Raw genomic sequence first — 18,761 nt, 5'->3', positions numbered from 1 at the left:
TGGTAAAATTTAATGAGCACATAATCCTACAAGAAATCACTGGTATTAGAATCTAGGCATGAAACTGAGCACTAGCCACTGGATGATTAATCAAGTAGATGAAAAGAAATCTTTGAAACCAATGAGATATTTTACTTGCCAGTTTAAACATTCTTTCAGTTGTCTGAATCCTTTTTGGTATCCTTAAGACAGGTTTGAAGTTTTGTATTTTTTTCTTAAAGCATTAAAGTGCCAGTTTAAACCTTTACAAGTTATGGGGTAATTATGATTTAGTTGAATGAAACAGCTGTAAATAATTTGATTACACTTCAGTTTTCTTTTCAGTGTTCTGGTTTTCAATACAGATTTATAATATTTAGTTTCTGTGTACGTTGTTTTTGCACATATCACTCTTATCAGCTCCCTGGTGTGTATAGTAAATTTCAATCTGTTATAATCTGTTTTTCAAAAATTTGCTTTTTAATAAAAATATTGATACCTAAATCTTAATCAAGGGCTATTTGGTATATAGGTTTTTACTCCATTGAAGTTTCCTTTTGAAAGATAGAAGAAAATATTCTTTTGTATGCCACTGAAATTTCCTTTCGAAAGAGAGAAGAAAATATGCTTTATTCTTCCATGATGTTTCTGTGAAGAAGCACTTTTAAAATCAATTTCTTATATTAATATCTGATTAATTTTCTCTGCAGCAGGCCTAACATTTAATGTAGTTCTGCCGATTTCTTAATAAAATTCAGACTTAAACATAACATTACTTTTTGCTGAAACCCCATCTCTACTGAAAATACAAAAATTAGATGTGGTGGCACACACCTGTAATCCCAGCTGCTGGGGAGGCTGAGGCAGGAGAATCACTAGAACTGGGAGGTAGAGGTTGTAGTGAGGCAAGATTGTACCACCACACTCCAGCCTGGGTGGCAGAGTGAGACTCCATCTCAAAAATAATAATAAAAATAATAACATACTTCTTAAAAAGTATTCTTGGTTCTTGTTGAAAGCAGGTTGTAAACAGAGGATACTGACACCTTTAACTGCAGTTTGATGCAGGCTTTTAAGATTCTTCAAAAGGTTTTAAGATCTTATGAATTAGTGAAAAACTGAGGGCATTTATCAGATAAAGACCAATCACATGGTTTGACAAGGGCTTTAATTTATCTACTGCTACTCTTAAAAACCTATCTCTCTGCCTGAATAATTATTGCTAGCTTATTTCTTTTTCTATACAAGAAAAGAGATGAAAATGTCCTTTGACAGTTTATTCTGTGTGTTCAAGGGAAAAGATGGAGTGCTTTTTAGCACTCTGTTCAGTTCACATAAGCTGTCTCTGTGTCTGCAAGAGTTGAAACCTTCTTGCTGGCTATTACTCCTTTTCCTCTACATGGGATCACTTTGAAAGCTGCTTGCCTTTGGACTTATTTGCAATAGGAATAAAAAGTTTCTGACAATGCCAGGTAGTGGAGAGAAGCAGGAAGCTCAGCTGGGGACCGTGGAATTCAAAGGAGCAGTCTCAGTTGAAATCAGATTTCGGAACTATTGATCTTTATTTTTGCATTTATGACTCGGTGCAAGTGAGGTAATCAGTGTCCAAAGTTCCCTTTAACAGAGTGAAATAGTATCGAAGTAACTGAATTTATCAAGCTGCTTCTCATGCCAGGAATGTGAAGGATGACCATGAGAACAACAAAAAGCCACTGCTAATTCAATCATATTTTTGTTAGATTAGAACAATACAGTTGAACTTTGGGATTTTAAATTCCCTTAAAATGTTAATCTTTCAAAGCATCGTTTCACAATTGCCATTAAACTCCTTACACCTTGTATTTCTGTAGGTAGAGAGATTTCTGCTGACATGCTAGAAATATGTAACCTCGTATTTTGCAGCCTCACTTTCCTCTTTAGTAAGCCCTGATTTCCCAAAGGGGAATGCTTCCTTCAACACAAGGTTTGGGCTTAGGTAATAGTTGCAGTTCTGCGGGAAAATCAGTTAAAGGAATGATGAGCTGAATGCTAAAATAAAACTGGGAGGATTTTATGATTATGGTGTAAAAATAATATTCTAATATGAAGATTTTTAATTGTTAATATTCAACTGTTAGAAAATATGGCTATGTTACTGAGTTTGTAAATGTCAATATCTCAAAGAGAAGTACATGGAAGATAGGGTCACCAGAACTGAATCTGGAAAGGGTGTGTATGCCCCAAGGAATATTCCACCAGAGGCAGCAGTGTTATTAGTAAGTCTGTTATGTTAACTACGACAAAAGCCACTGATGGCTAGAAGCAAGAGTACTGGCAGAACGTCTTAGTCATATGAAGATGAGCATGATTGTCTCCTATTCAGCAGATATATCAAGTATCCCTTACAAGAGAACCTGGTGACAGACTGAGAATTAGAAAATCATCTAATTTTAGAGCTTAGAGATCAGTCCAGCCCTGACGTTTTGCAGATAAGAATACTGTTGGCTTAGCAGGGTGTGACAACATGTCACAGTTTATTCAATATGGGAAGGCTCAGAACCAAAGACCAACATAGTTTTCCATTTTCTGCCCATTCTTTGTTGATCCTAGCTTGATATAATAAGCTTTTTTACAAGTCATTTACCTGTAATGATTCGTGTCATTAAGTGTATGATCACATAGGTGTGTCCAGTTAATTGAGGTTATCGTGTTTTTCTTCTAACTCTTCATCAGTACCAAATAAGATTATGGAAAGTGGAAAGTTGTAACTAAATCCCTCAGTGTTATGGGCATCTCTGTATATAATAGTTTCTTGGCCTTTGAGGAAATCAGATGGGCAATTTGAGTTGCTGTTTGTGGCAGAACCCGATATGGCTTAATGTGTTTTCCACAGATTGTGTTGTATTTCTGGAAAAGTGCTGTGAGACATTTTTGATAGCAATAAGATATATACATACATGTACATATGAGATTCATATATAGATATGTATCTCATATATATGGGAGATCAATAAGATTATATATATAGATGATGTTTATTTTTATATATACATTGTATATATGTAAAATGAAATTCCTATGAGTATATATACTGAAATGGAAAATTATGACATTGGAGCAGACTTATGATCGATCTATCAAGCCCAAGATTCTACTATAAATAGGAAAGGTATAGCTGATACCCCTAACACCAGTCCAAAAGATTTATATGTTCTCTTGCATTTTCCTTTATAATTTGTTTTAGAATATATCTACAAAAATCTGTAAAAATTTTCAAAAGTAAATCTATAAAAATTTCCAAACACACTTTAAACCTTTTAATTTTTATTTATAATTTACTAAAAGCAGCATAGAAAAAACGGAATTTTTTCTTAAAAAAAAAAAAACTGAAGTTCAGATCAGAATTTAAATTCTACTCTGCAGTTTCTTAGCTGGGTGACTTTCTGAGCCTTGTTCTCATACCTATAAAATATGGGAATGATAATAAAAATACTTGCCTCTTTTTTTTTTAATTGCATTTTAGGTTTTGGGGTACATGTGAAGAACATGCAAGATTGTTGCATAGGTATACACATGGCAGTGTGGTTTGCTGCCTTCTTCCCCTCACCTGTATCTGTCATTTTTCCCCATGCTATCTCTTCCCACCTCCCCACCCCCCCGTCCCTCCCCCATTTCCCCCCAACGGACCCCAGTGTGTAGTGCTCCCCTCCCTGTGTCCATGTGTTCTCATTGTTCAACACCCGCCTATGAGTGAGAACATGCGGTGTTTGATTTTCTGCTCTTGTGTCAGTTTGCTGAGAATGATGGTTTCCAGGTTCATCCATGTCCCTACAAAGGACACGAACTCGTTGTTTTTGATGGCTGCGTAATATTTCATGGTGTATATGTACCACATTTTCCCTATTCAGTCTATCATTGATGGGCATTTGGGTTGGTTAAGGATACTGTGGGATTCAGAATGTTTAAAGTACGTAAGAAAACTCTTAACAGACTTTACACAAATGTGTAAAGTTTTTATGTCTTACATTTCTTGCATCATGTATTTCATAAATGTATTGTTTGAGTAATATTTCCTTTTATCTGAAAATTTCCACTTTAAAAATGTCCATTTATTTTGATACTACCCTACAGTTGAAGTCCTGGGATCTGGTGAAAATGAGATTATCTTATGCTTTTCATGATTTTATAGATTTAAATAGTATACTCCTGAATCCTTTAAGTATAAACATTCATTTTTGAGCTCTGCCATCTTCATACATCCTCTCAGCTGTTCATTTTTTATTCCTTTCCCCACCCTTGTCAGCTTCATTATGTCACTTTTGATGTATAACAACTGAAACCAATCTTGGGGCTGTAAGGGTGCAGACAATGTAGAAAGAATAGTTTTTTTCCCCCTACATATTTCCAGATCATTTAAGCATTTCATAGACCTTCACAATTGCAGTCGTACTTTGAGCTTATGGGCTCAGAGTATATCCCATCATAATTAACCTCTTGTTAAGCACAACATCCTACAATTTAGGTTGTACTTGCATGTGTTACCCTATATTTAGCCTTTTAAAACTTACCTTTCACTTTTCTGGAGACTTGGTCCCTAGGGTTATTCTTATTTTATGTAGGTGGTGTTTTAAAATTTTATTCATATCTCATCAATTCTTAAAAGAAATTTTAGCAACTCTTCTCATAATATCTCTTTGGGGAGTTTGGCAACTATAAGAATTTTACTGTTTACCAGCCCTTGTTATTGTTCAGCTATTACCACCTGCAGATCTTCATTGATTAGCCAGATATTTATTAAAAGCCACTTATGCCAGGTACTGTATTAAATTTTTAGATACAGAGGGGACCAAGACAAATAAGGCACAAGTACTCTTGAAACCTATATTGCAGTGAGGGAAAAAATAAGCCACCAACTGTCTTAGTCTGTTTTGTGCTGCTATGACAGAATACCTGAAACTGGGTAATTTATAATGAACAGATATGTATTGTCTATCTCTTCTGGAGGCTAAGAAGTACTAGATGAGGGGACCAGCATCTGGCAAGGGTCCTCATGCTACATCATTCCATGGCAGAAATGCAAGAGAGAATAGGAGAGAGAACAAGAGCCAAACTTGCCCTTTTATAATGAATCTGCTTTCCCAAAAATAGCATTCATCCATTCAAGAGGGCAGTGCCCTCATGGACTGCTTACCTCTTAGTGGTCCCACCTCTTAATACCATCACAATGGCAAAAAAATTTCCATTTTATTTGCATTTTTGGTGGGGACATCCAAACCATAGCACCAACATATGAGTTAATACAATGCTGACATAAGAGTTAATAAAATAAAACAGGATGAGGTGAAAAAGAGTGACTAGAAGGCTACTTCAATATGGCATGGTAAGGGAGGACCTCTCTGAGGAGATGATATTTAAGTTTTCATCTGAATGGCAAGAAGGTCATCATGTGAAGTTCTAGATGAAACTGTGTGCATAGGTCCTAATTCAGGAGCAAACCTGAAGTGTTCTAGGAACAGCAAGAAGCCAGCATGATGGGAGCTTCCTGAAAGGAAGTTAGACAAGGTAGAAATAGATAGAGGCCTGGTAACAGTGTATTATAAGCCAGGGAAGGAATTTGGATTTATTGATGGTTTCATAGAAAATCACTGTGATATTCTTAGCAGTAGAGAGATGTGATCTGAATAATGGTAACCTTGGCATAATGAGATAAAAGTGGGTTTGTTCAAAATGTATGTCACATTATTGCAAGCATAGTGAAATGGCACAAAAGTCTGTATATATGTTGATGATGAGGAACATTTTGATTTGTGGCTGGGTGAGACTTCCAGGACACTGGCAGTGATTCCTGAATTTTCCAGTTTGTTGACATCTATTTTATCTGATTAAAGAAGAAAATATAGAATTTCAAGAACAAGAGTGGTGGTCAACAAGGCCAAATAACTATTAAGAGGTTGAGTAAGATGCAGAAAGAAAAACAACTGTTTGATTTGATAGCAGAAAAGCTTTTGATGACCTTGACCAGAAGTTGGTGAGATTGGAAGACAATTGAATTTGTACTAAATTGAATTGGATGTCAGATGAAACGATGAAAACAGGGACAATTTGAAGTTTTGCTGTGAAGAGGAGAACATAAATGGTGCAATAGCTTAAGAATGATGTGGGATCAAGAAACTTTGTTTAATTTTCTCAAAATTGAATGATACTGGAGCATATTTGCTGGATTTAGGAATAACATATGCAGGAGGAATTTTGCATTGCAGGAGAGAATGAGGGTAGCAGCAGGAGTGACTTAATGAAAAGGTAAGAGGAAACATGACCCAGAGCACAAGTAGAGTTGACCTTTGATAGGAACTATGCAACTTCTAAAAGAAAGTGTAGATGTAAATTGTCATGACCTTGCATTATGCAGTGGTTTTTGGTTGTAACAACAAAAGCACAAGTGACAAAAGAATAACTAAATTGTATTTTATTAAAATATAAAACATTTGTGCTTCAAATGATACCATCAAGAAAGTGAAAAAACAGTCCACAGTATGGGAGAAAACATTTACAAATCATGTATCTGATAAGGAAATTATATCTAGAAATAGAAAGGATTCTTACAACTCAACAATAAAAAAGCAACCCAATTAAGAAGCAAGCAAAGAATGTGCATAGACATTCCTCCAAAGAAGATACACAAATGCCTAAAAAGCACAAGGAAAAGATGTTCTATGTCATTAGTCATTAAGGAGATCAAAGCAAAACCACGGTGACATACCACTTCACATCCACTAGGATGGTTAGAATGAAAAGGACAGACAAGTGATGATGAAGATGTGGAAAAATTGAAGCCCTCATATGTTGCTGGTAGAAATATAAAATAGTACACCTGCTTTGGAAAACAGTTTGATAGTTTTTCAAAATGTTAAACAGAGGTACCACATGACCCAGCAATTTCACTCATAGGTATATAGCCAAGAGAATTGATAACATGTCCATGCAAAAATTTGTACACGAATGTTCATAGCATCATTACTCAAAATAGTTCAAAAGTGAAAACAATCTAGATGTTCATTAGCTAATGAATGGATCAAAAATATGGGGTCATTTATAAAATGGAATATTATTTGCTGTAAAGAAAAAAAATGAAGTTCTGATACATGGAACAATGTGGATAAACCTTGAAAAGATTTTGCTGAGTGAAAGAAACAAGACACAAAGGCCACATATTATATGATTCAATTTACATGAATTCTCCATAATAGATCCATAGAGGTAGAAAATAGATTAGTGGTTGCCAGGGCCTGGAGGGAGGAGAGATCATAGAGAATGACTGCTAATGGATAAGAAGGGCTTTTTGGCAGTAATAAATATCTTCTAGAATTAAATAGTGGTGATCAATGTACAATTCTGCAAGTGTATTAAAAACCACCGAATTTTTCATTTCAAAAGGTTGAATTTTAGTGTATATGAATTATATCCCAGTAAAGCTCTGTTTCTAAATAGTTGCCCCCCCCCACAAGAGGGGCAGAGACAGTGGATTAGCTGCACACTCCCTCGGTGCGCAAACCAGTGCCTCACCTCCAGGGGAGCAGCACCAGAGCCAGTGGACCAGTTCCATGCCCTCTCAGTGCACAAAGCAGCCCAGTATCCCATCCCTAGAAGATCAGCACCCAAGCTAGCAGCCCAGCCACACACACTTCAATAACCTGCGCAACTGAGGCACTCACAGGCATCACTGATGTTGACTACAGCTGAAGAAGCTGCCCAGACCAACTGCTCAGGGTACATTACTTTGTCCTTCTGGAATCAAAGCCAATGCTCCCTACACAATCTAGAATACAGCTGCAAGTGAAAGTTCCCACAAGAGCCACTCTGCAAAGTTTGAAGAGTCAGCTGTTCCACTAGATGCACATATCAACACAGGGACACAGGAAACATGAAAAAGCAAGGAAACCTGATGCCACCAAATAAACACAATAATTCTCCAGTAACAGATCCTAAAGAAATACAAGTTTATGAATTGCCAGAAAAGGAATTCAAAGTAATCTTAAGAAAACTCAGTACACTACAAGAGAGCACAGATAAACAATTCAGCTAAATCAGGAAAGCCATTCATGATCTGAATGATAAAAAGATATCATAAAAAGAACCAACTAGAAATCTTAGCACTAAAGAATTCAATATATAAAATTAAAAATACAATTGAGAGCTTTAACAGCAGACTAGATCAAGCAGAACAACTTTTGAACTTTGAAGAGAGGTATTTGAAGTAACCCAGTCAGAAGAAAGAAAAAAAAATTTTTTTAAAGAGCAAAGAAAGACTGTGGAACTCCTGGGACACCATTAAGCAAACAAATATCTGCATTATGGGGTTTGCAGATGGAAAAGAAATGGAGAAAAAGCACAGAAAGCTATAATAATAGCTGCAAACTTTCCGAGTCTTGAGAGAGATAATAGACATCCACATTCACGAAGCTCAAAGGATCCCAAACAGATTCAGTCCAAAGATGTCTTACCCAAAGCATACTGTAATCAAACTAAATTTTTTTTTTTTTTGGTACAGGCAGGGTCTCATTTTGTTGCCCAGGCTGGTCTGAAACCCTTGGCTTCAAGTGATCCTTTTGCCTCAGCCTCCCAAAGTGCTGAGATTACAGGTGTGAGCCACAAAAGAAATAATTCTAAAAACAGCAAGAGAAAAGCATCAAGTCACATATAAGAAAATCTCTATAAGAAATCAGCAGATTTCTCAGTAGAAACCTTGAATGCCAGAAGAGAATGGGATGACATATTCAAAGAAAGTGTTGAAAGGAAACTAGTTGGATGAAGAAAAAAAGAGGTGACTCAAAAAAAAGGATAGAAATGGAGACATTACAACGAATACCACAGAAATACAAAGGATCATAAGAGAATTATGGACAGCTATACACCAGCCAATTGCAAAACCTAGAAGAAATGAATAAGTTCTTAGACACATGTAGCCTTTTTCATTGAATCATGAAGGAGTAATAATGAGTTTGAATCAGTAGTAAAGTCTCTTCACAAATAAAAGCCCAGGACCTGATGGCTTCACAGCTGAATTCTGCCAAACGTTGAAAGAAGAACTAATGTTCTCAAACTATTTCAAGAAGTTGAAGAGAGGGGAATTCTTTCAAACTCATTCTATGAAGCCAGCATTACCGTAACACCAAAACCAGACAAGGACACAGCAGAAAAGACAACTACAGGCCAATCTCCTTGATAAATGTAGATGCAAAAACTCTCAGTAAAATATTAGAAAACTGAATTGTAGAGCACATTAAAAACATCATTCGCTCTGATCAAGTAGGATTCATTCCAAAGATTCAAGGATGATTCAATGTACATAAATCAATAAACATGATACATGACATTAACAGAATCAAAGACAAAAATTCTGATTATTTCAATACAATAGACACATAAAAAGCATTTAATAGAATTTAACATATTGTTATGATAAAAGCTCTCAAAAAATTAAATATAGCAGGAATATACCTCAGCACAATAAGGCCATCTGTGACACAACCACAGCTAGCATGATACGGAGCCAAGAAAAATTGTAAAAACTCTTCCTCTGGCTGGACGCTGTGGCTCACAGCTGTAATCCCAGCAGTTTGGGAGTCCGAGGCAGGCAGAGCACAAGGTCAGGTGTTCGAGACCAGCCTGACCAACATGGTGAAACCCCGTCTCTACTAAAAATACAAAAAAAGAATTAGCTGGGCATGGTGGCATGTGCCTGTAATCCCTGCAACTCAGGTGGCTCAGGCAGGAGAATCGCTTGAACGAGGCGAGGCAGAGGTTGCAGTGAGCCGAGATCGTGCCATTGCACCCCAGCCTGGGTGACTGAATGAGACTTGGTCTCAAAAAATTAAAAAAGAGGCCGGGCGCGGTGGCTCAAGCCTGTAATCCCAGCACTTTGGGAGGCCGAGGCGGGTGGATCACGAGGTCAAGAGATCGAAACCATCCTGGTCAACATGGTGAAACCCCATCTCTACTAAAAATACAAAACATTAGCTGGGCATGGTGGCGCGTGCCTGTAATCCCAGCTACTCAGGAGGCTGAGGCAGGAGAATTGCCTGAACCCAGGAGGCGGAGGTTGCGGTGAGCCTAGATCGCGCCATTGCACTCCAGCCTGGGTAACAAGAGTGAAACTCCGTCTCAAAAAAAAAAAAAAAAAAAAAATTAAAAAAGAAAAGAAAAGAAAACCTCTTCCTCTAAGATCTGGAACAAGGTTGTCCACTTTAACCACTTCTATTCAACATTGTTCTGGAAGTCCTAGCCAGAGTAATTAGAAAGGAGAAAGAAATAAAAGGCATCCAAATTAGAAAAGAAGAAGTCAGGGCCAGGTATGGTGGCTCACGCCTGTAATCCCAGCACTTTGGGAGGCCAAAGCAGGCAGAGCACTTGAGGTCAAGAGTTTGAGATCAGCCTGGTCAACATGATGAAACCCCATCTCTACTAAAAATACTCAAAAATGATCCAGGCTTGGTGGCAGTGACTATAGTCCCAGCTATTCGGGAGGCTGAGGCAGGAGAATCTCTTGAACCCAGGAAGCGGTGGTTGCAGCAAGCCAGGATCACACCACTGTACTCCAGCCTGGGAAATAAAGTGAGATACCGTCTCAAAAAAAGAAAAATAGGAAGTCAAATTGTTTGGAGACAGCATGATTATATATTTGTATCCCTAAAAAATAAAAAAAAACTGTTAGAACTAATAAATTTTGTTTCAGGATACAAAATCAACATAACAGAGGTCTGCAGCATTTCTATAGGCTGACAGCAAACTATCTGAAAAAGAAATTAAGAAAGCAGTCCCACTTAGAATCACTAGCAAAAAAGTAAGACACCTAAGAATAAATTTAACCAAAGAGGTAAAAGATTTCTACAGTGGAAACATATAAACCATTAATGAAAGAAATTGAAGAGGACATAAATAATGGAAAGTTATGCCATGTTTATGGATTGGAAAAATCAGTATTGTTAAAATCTCCATACGGGTTGAGCATATCTAATCCAAAAATTGTAATGCTTCAAGATCTGAAACCATTTTAGTTCTGACATACCACAAGTGAAAAATCCACACCTAATCTTATGTGACAGGTCACTGTCAAAACACATTTAAACTTGTTTTATGCACAGAATTATTAAAGGTGTTGTATTATATTCAGGGTATGTGTATAAGGAATATATGAACCATAAATGATTTTCATGTTTAGACTTGGGTCCTGTCTTCTAGATATGTCATTGTATGTATGCAAATATTCCAAAATCCTAAAATAGCTGAAATTTGGATATACTTCTAGTCCAAAGCACTTTGGATAAGGTGTACTCAACCTATACTACCCAAAGCTGTCTATAGATTCAATGCAATTCCTACAAAAATACCAATGGCATTCTTCAGAAATAGAAAAAGATAATTTTAAAGTTCACGTGGAACCACAAAAGACCCTGAGTAACCAAAGAAATAGTGAGCAAAAAGAACAATGCTGAAGGGGCCTGCAGTGGATGAGTGGGTTCCTTTGACTCCGTTTATCTCCTTGGCAGCAAGTGGACTGTCCCACCCTCCCACTGCATCTGTATTTAAAAAAAAAAATGCTGGAGGCATCACATTGCCTGACTTCAAAATACACTACAAAGCTAAAGTAGCCAAAATAGCATTGTACTGGCATGATGTAGTAGCCTGTTCTTGCATTGCTATAAAGAAATATCTGAGACTGGGTAAGGATTAACATAAAGAAAAGAGGCTTAATTGGCTCACAGTTCTGCAGGCTGTACAGGAAGCATGTTGGCTTCTGCTTCTGGGGAGGCCTCAGCAAGCTTCCAGTCATGGCAGAAGGCAAAGGTTTCCCTTTGCAGGCACATCTTACGTGGCTGGAGCAGGAATAAGAGAGGGGTGGGGAAGTTGCTTCACACTTGCTACACACTTTGAAACAACCAGATTTTATGAGAACTCACTGCTTACTCGCTATCATAAGAATAGCACTGAAGGGATGGTGCTAAACCATTCATGAGAAACTGCCCCATGATCCAGTCACCTCCCACCAGGCCCCACCTCCAAAACTGGGGATTACCATTGAACATGAGATATGGGTGGGGACACAGATCCAAATCATATTACCTGAAAATAGGTACATAGAACAATCCAACAGAATAGAGAACACAGAAATGAATCCACACATTTATAGTCAACTGATTTTTGACCATGGTGCAAGGAACATAGGGAAAAGACAGTCTCTTCATAAATGGTGCTCAGAAACCTGGCTTTCCATGTGCAGAAGAATTAAACTAGATCCCTGTCTCTTACCACATTAAAAAAAAAAATCAACTCAAAATGGGCTAAAGACTTAAGTGAAAGACCTAAAATGATAAAACTACTAGAAGAAAACATAAGAGAAACACTTCATGACATTGATCTAAGCAAAGATTTTTTTGGATAAGACCTTAAAAGCACAGCCAACAAAAGCAAAAATAGACAATTAGGATTATATTAAACAAAAAAACTCCTTCACCGCAAAGCAAACAATCAACAGAGTGAAAAGACAACCTACAGAATGGGAGAAAATATGTGCAAACTATTCATCTGACAAGGGGGTAATGTAAGGAACTCAACTCAATAGAAAAAACAACCAAATAAAAAATGGGCAGAAGACTTGGTTAGACATTTCTCAAAAGAAAACATACAAATGGCCACAGGTATAGGAGAAAATGTTCAACATCACTAATCATCAGGAAGATAGAATAGGAACCACAGTGAGACATCACTTCACCCCAGTTACAATGGCTATTATCAAAAAGACACTGGGTGCATTGGCTCACGCCTGTAATCCCAGCACTTTTGGAGGCTGAGGTGGGCAGATCACTTGTGGCCAGTAGTTCAAGACGAGCCTGGCCAACATGGTGAAACCCCTTATCTTCTACAAATACAAAAATTAGCCGGGCATGGTGGCAGGTGCCTGTAGTCCCAGCTCCTTGGGAGGTTGAGTCATGAGAATCACTTGCACCTAGGAGGTGGAGGTTGCAGTGAGCCGAGATCAGGCCACTGCACTCGAGCCTGGGAGTGGAGCAAGATCCTGTATCAGGGAAAATATAAATAAATAAATAAATAAAAGGAATGGCTATTATCAAAAAGACAAAAAGGTTGGCATGGATATGGAGAAAGGAGAACTCTCATACACTGTTGGTAGAAATGTGAATTAGTATAGCCATTATGAAAAACAATATGGAGACCCCTCAAAACATTAAAAATAGAACTACCATATGATCTAGCAATCCCACGACTGGGTATATATCCAAAGGAAATTAAATCATTATGTCCAAGAGATATCTGCACTCATGTTTATTATAGCACTGTTGACAATAACAAAGATATGGAATCAACCTAAGTGTCCATCAGTGTGATGAATGGATTTTTTTAAAGTGGTATAAATACACAATGAAATATTGTTTAGTCATATAAAAAAATGAAATCTTGTCATTTGTGGCCACATGGATGAGTGTGGAGGACATCGTGGTCAGTAAAATGAGCCAGGCACAGAAAGACAAATACTGCACAATCTTCCTCATGTGAAATCTAAAAGAGTCTATCTCATAGAAATAGAGTAGAATAATGATTTCCAGAGACTGGAGAGGGGAAAGGGGAGGGAAGAATGAAGAGAGATTGGTCATTGGGTACAAAGTTACATTTAGGTAGGAGGAATACGTTCTGGGCATTCTGTTTGTTATACAGTATGGTGACTATGGTAACAATATTGTGTTGTATATTTCATATCCCCCTTGCCCTCAAATCCCAGGAGTGTACCCTATTTAGAGCCATCATCTCCCTTGACCTTATGTTGACCTTTCTCAAGACAAGTTTTTCAAATCATAGCATTATTTATAATTGAGAAAAATTCGAAAACAAGCACAAGGTTAAATAAGCAATGGTGAAATACAAAGTGAAATATTTTGCAGCCACTTGGGGAAAAAAATAGCTACAGGAGATGATTTTGAATGTTCTCACCACAAAGAAATCATAAATTTATGAGGTGATGGATATGACAGCCTGATTTGATCATTACTCAATGTATATAAGTATTAAAATATCACACTATACTCCATATGTATAATTATTTATCTACTAAAAACAAAATACAAATTAATAAGATACCTATTTTTTGAAAGCTATTATTTTTTATATACCATGAATAACAAATTCAAAAATATAGTGGAAAGAATAAATATATGATAAAATTTAGGAAAATTTTGAGAATAAGAGGAGGGGAAATTATTCTATAGATATATAACATGTATTACTATCTATAGAATAATTTCCCCTCCTCTTCTTCTCTCTTTCTAGAGACCTAAGTACATGTATTAGAAGGCAATATATAGTAAAAATAGTGCTTCTCATCAGTGGGGAAGGAATAGATTATCTATTAAGTTGTGATGTTCAACACCTAGCTAACTTTATCAGTTAGCGGTTTGAGTTGAAAATAGCAGAAGTTAATCCTGGCAGGCTTAAGCAGAAGAGGAATCTATAGGAAAAATGTTGGGTAGCTCAGAGTCAATGGAAAGCCAAGCTCAGAAGATGGACAGGAACCAAAGGATGCTCAGGAGCTGGGAACACAGCCTCCCTTGTGTCATAAGAATAGGATGACACCGTGCTGCTCTTGCTGCTCAGAACTTTAGATCCCACCACTGCCACCACAACTAAACTTGAATGATCCCTGTGTATTTATGTAATTCCCTCAACTCAGAGACCGAGGGAGGATTCAAACACAGAGCCTAGACCATGGGCCTGCATCGTTATTGCTGTGAGAGGACAGGGATGCCTGCCAACCTTCAGCTTCTGTGGTGGGAGGGTACTGTAGCATCTCCCCAGGTAATAGGTGTCCAAATGCTGGGGAGCCAAAAATGACAGATTTCCACCAACATTTGGAATGACTAAAATTAGAACCATACTTTGTATCATAGACAGAAATAAATTCCACATGGATTCAGAATTTAAATGTAAAACTTGAGACCATAAAAGTACTTGACAGAAATATGCATGAATATTTATGTATTCTTGGTTTGGTAAAGTTGATAAGATATTAAGAAAGCCATTTAAAATATTGGTAGAGCATATTAAATGATGCAGAAAGAGAATCATGGTCTGTTGAGTTTCAGAAAGTTTACATTAAAAAATGGTATAATATGATTACATTTTTAAAACAGGATCACATTTTTAAGAAACCACACAAACATGCTCCATTTCAAAGAGGATTAGAATGGCATATACCAGGATATTTCGAGTGGTTATCTCTAAATGATGACACTAGAGATGATTTTGCCTTCCTTCCCTCACTATGTGGAAGAGGGTTTTTGTTTTTTGTTTCAAAAGATGTTATTTCTTTTTTAAATCTGAAACATGAAAGATTTGGTTGGTTAATTTGTAAGAGTATATAGTGTCTGGGTTTCCATAGATAAATTTTATGCTAAACTCTACAAAAGTGAAAATAACTTAAAGACCAGGTAACAGACAGTTGTGTTTCAATACTCCCATTCGTTTAGAAATAATGTTAAAGTGGCTTTTGGAATTTGCTCCATCTGGCAGCCCTTCAAAAGAAAGAACTGGTTAGTGGATGATGACTCAAAGAATAGCCTCCAGATCATGATGTTTCTCTTACCTCCCCCAGCATCTTCTTTTTTAGGGGGAGAGCAGTTGTTTTATTTTGTCTTGTTTTTAAGAGAACCCATCTGCTTGACTAGGAACTTACTAGTTAATATTCAGGGTATGTTATCTAAAGGGAAGCCAGATGCGTAGACTCTGGAGATATTTGTTATGGCCTATATTTCATCACCTTATGTTCTTACCTACAAGATAGGAGTTGCCCCAACATTTCCTGTTCTAGCAACCCTTAGATTCCTGGTGTCTTGTTCCCTCTTATCTCAGATTCCTGTCTCAGTAAAGGATGCCTAACCTTTATTTCACATAAGAGATAGAGTAGTCCTTCCTTCTTAAAGTGAGTCACCCAAGTGGAAGGACCAGCTCTTCACAGAAGCCTTGGTGGTGTGAAGGATGAGGCGAGGCACTTCATGTTCCAGAAGGACTGATCACGGGCACATCGTAGAAACACACCAAGAGATCTGGAGATAACAAAGAAAGAAAACCTAAAAATGATGGCTTGTTCCTATTCCCCCCACTTGGTTTCCTTTCTTATTAAAGAAAGAGAATCATTCTGGCTTCTAATTTGTTTTCCTAAATGCCATTAGCCTTTACTAGAAAGAAGATATGAATCAGTAAATACAGCTTGTCAGGATTTCCCCGTTGTAGTGGTCATGTTCAAAGAGTTCTTCATATTTTTTTTAAAAAGTCCCCTTTTTCTATGGTCATTTTCTCAGGGGGCTCATTGGATATTTCTGTCATGTTTCTCAGCCATAAACAACATGACTCTGAAGTTTCAGTATCTGTGTCTTCATACTTCATGTTCATATGGAAACCCCATTGCTCTGGACTGGAATTAAATTGGTATTAATTTGGCTTATAGCAAAATTTAGCAATTAAATTTACCAATCTAATACTTAATAAGTAATAAGTAATACTTAAGCATAAGTAATACTTAATAATACTTAAGTTGGTATTAATTGGCTTATGTTTTTCCTATGTGGTTTTGTGAATACAACTGTATATATAAAAGAGCTTGAGCATATGTGTATTTTTTGAGCTACACATTTCATGAGAACTTTTGTAGTTCTCTCATGTTTACGTTTTCCTCTTTTTCCTCTTCAGTTTAGTTTTATGACTTGGAGCAGTTGGTAGCCAGGTGGAAGAAAGTGTATATTTCTTTTCCCTAGTAGAAGCTAGGAAGGGCTCCTCTTACCCTGGTTTCCTTGGCTTTATAGTGTGAGGTTCTGTTTGTTGGTTGTGGAATCTGGTAATACTCTGATGCATGTAGTCCAATACATGGTGGTTAGGGTTGTGAAGTGTCACGTGCTATATTGTTGAGGTATAGTCCCTTCCCTCTAGCACCCAGCTACTGTGGACAAGGAGGTGTAAGTGCAGCGGTAAGAGGGACACATGCAGCCAGGAGTGATGATGACACCTGTAAGCACAGTCCCCTTCCAGCCTAGCAGTCCTCTACCACATCTGGGTACCGTTAAGACTCACTCCAGTACTGTTCTTGTTTCTTTCCAGGAGCGGCCTATTGCCAGTTCATGGACATGCTCTTCCCAGGCTGCATTAGTTTGAAGAAAGTAAAATTTCAAGCAAAGCTGGAACATGAGTATATTCACAATTTTAAACTTCTGCAAGCATCATTTAAACGAATGAACGTTGATAAGGTAGGGGACTTGTAGCTCCGTAAGATGTGTTGTTTTTTCTTAAAATTGTTTTTGTGCATAAATGCAAAAGTTCAGGAGCATTAATAAATAATAATACTTAATAATCATAAGTAATACTTAAAAATACTTAATACTTAAGTTGATATTAATTGGCTTATATATCTGATGGTATATATCCTGATATCTCAACAGTAGGCTGGGGTCTGTACCTAGCATAAAGCATTGCTCTAACTTCTTGTATTTTTATGAGGCTCTCATTTCAAATTTTCTAAACTTGTAGCCAGTAGACTTAAAAACTAAGAGGGCTCACAAATATTAAAGAGTTATTAGTTATATTTAACACTGCAGATGAGAAACTTTTATGTTTGCCAGATGCCACTGTGGTTCTTTCTATTTTGTTCCTTTGGGGAAATGTAATGTCATGGTGGAAACAGCATGGGTTTGAATCCTAGCTTCATGACTTGAGCAAGTTATTTAAATTCTTAGAGTCTCAGTTTACCTATCTGTACAATGGGACTAAAAACCCCTTATCCGTGGTTACGAAGTTGACATGAGAGACAGTGTCCAGTGTGGTGTGTGTGCTCAGATTCTCAATGTCCATAAATTGCCGTGTTTTTTCCCATGAATTATTATACTTCTGTCCTGGAGTGGTACAAATGGCCTGGAGTACTTTTTCTGTCAATAAGGAATTATTGCTAAAACTCAGTCTTTTTCTGCATGTTTACTGCTATTTAAAAACATATTTAATCCATATTCCTTATTTAGGATATATCTCTTAGCATGAATGAGCTTGGAATAAATGAATTTTGAATAAGGGAAAAGAGATAAAGCAGCAGGGGAGAAATAGAAAACTGTTCTTTGAATAAACAGATGTCATAAATAGGCTATGCAAATGAAAAATAAAATACCAGGTTATAAAAGATACAGATTAAAGGGAAGTTTCATACACTATATATTTTGTAAGCTAATGCAATTAATATCTTCTTAAATAGTGACATTCTTATCAATATATTAAGAAAATCCTGACTTCTTATTTTCTCAGAATTTTTATTTCAAAACATATATTCTCTTTAACATCTTAGCCCTTTGGGTTCTTTCCAACTTTAGGTTCTTTGTCCTGGTTAATTTCCAATTAGCTCTTTCCATACGTACTCAGAACTAGGGATATTTAGTTCTCCTTACTTTTATAATACCTCTTGTGTCTTCTTCATTCATTTCTCTATACATGCTTCTAGATTAGAAAGAAACACCTTTTCATATGTTTATTGATGGAACTTGTTATATATCAAATTAGTGGGCTCCGTATCTCTCTACAAGTATATACACACAGAATGGATGAGCAGTTGTTAAGAATGTTGAAGAAAAAATTCTTGCAGTGGAAGGAAACTGGCCATGATGGCCTTTGTTAGTCTATCTAGCTTTAGTGTGCAATAATTTTATCCAAAAGTCCTGTGAGAGACAGCATTAAGTACCCTCATTCATGTGTGTCATAGCCTGATG

The 18,761-nt window shown here is 36.9% G+C and overlaps 1 protein-coding gene across 4 annotated transcripts in view; it reads left to right on the top strand.

The window, feature by feature from the left end:
• MAPRE2 (microtubule associated protein RP/EB family member 2) overlaps nt 1-18,761 on the top strand; it is a 167,377-nt gene that overhangs the window by 102,897 nt on the left and 45,719 nt on the right. For all 4 annotated transcript variants that reach the window (XM_074383625.1, XM_074383624.1, XM_003924737.4 and 1 more), the window contains one exon: nt 17,116-17,261. In XM_074383625.1, coding sequence (XP_074239726.1) covers nt 17,116-17,261 — 146 coding nt within the window. The remainder of the gene's footprint in view (nt 1-17,115; nt 17,262-18,761) is intronic.

Source organism: Saimiri boliviensis, chromosome 13 (assembly GCF_048565385.1).
Source record: "Saimiri boliviensis isolate mSaiBol1 chromosome 13, mSaiBol1.pri, whole genome shotgun sequence".
Lineage (NCBI taxonomy): Eukaryota > Metazoa > Chordata > Mammalia > Primates > Cebidae > Saimiri > Saimiri boliviensis.
The sequence above is the reverse complement of the archived record's forward strand: the minus strand, read 5'-3'. Positions and strand labels throughout refer to the sequence as shown.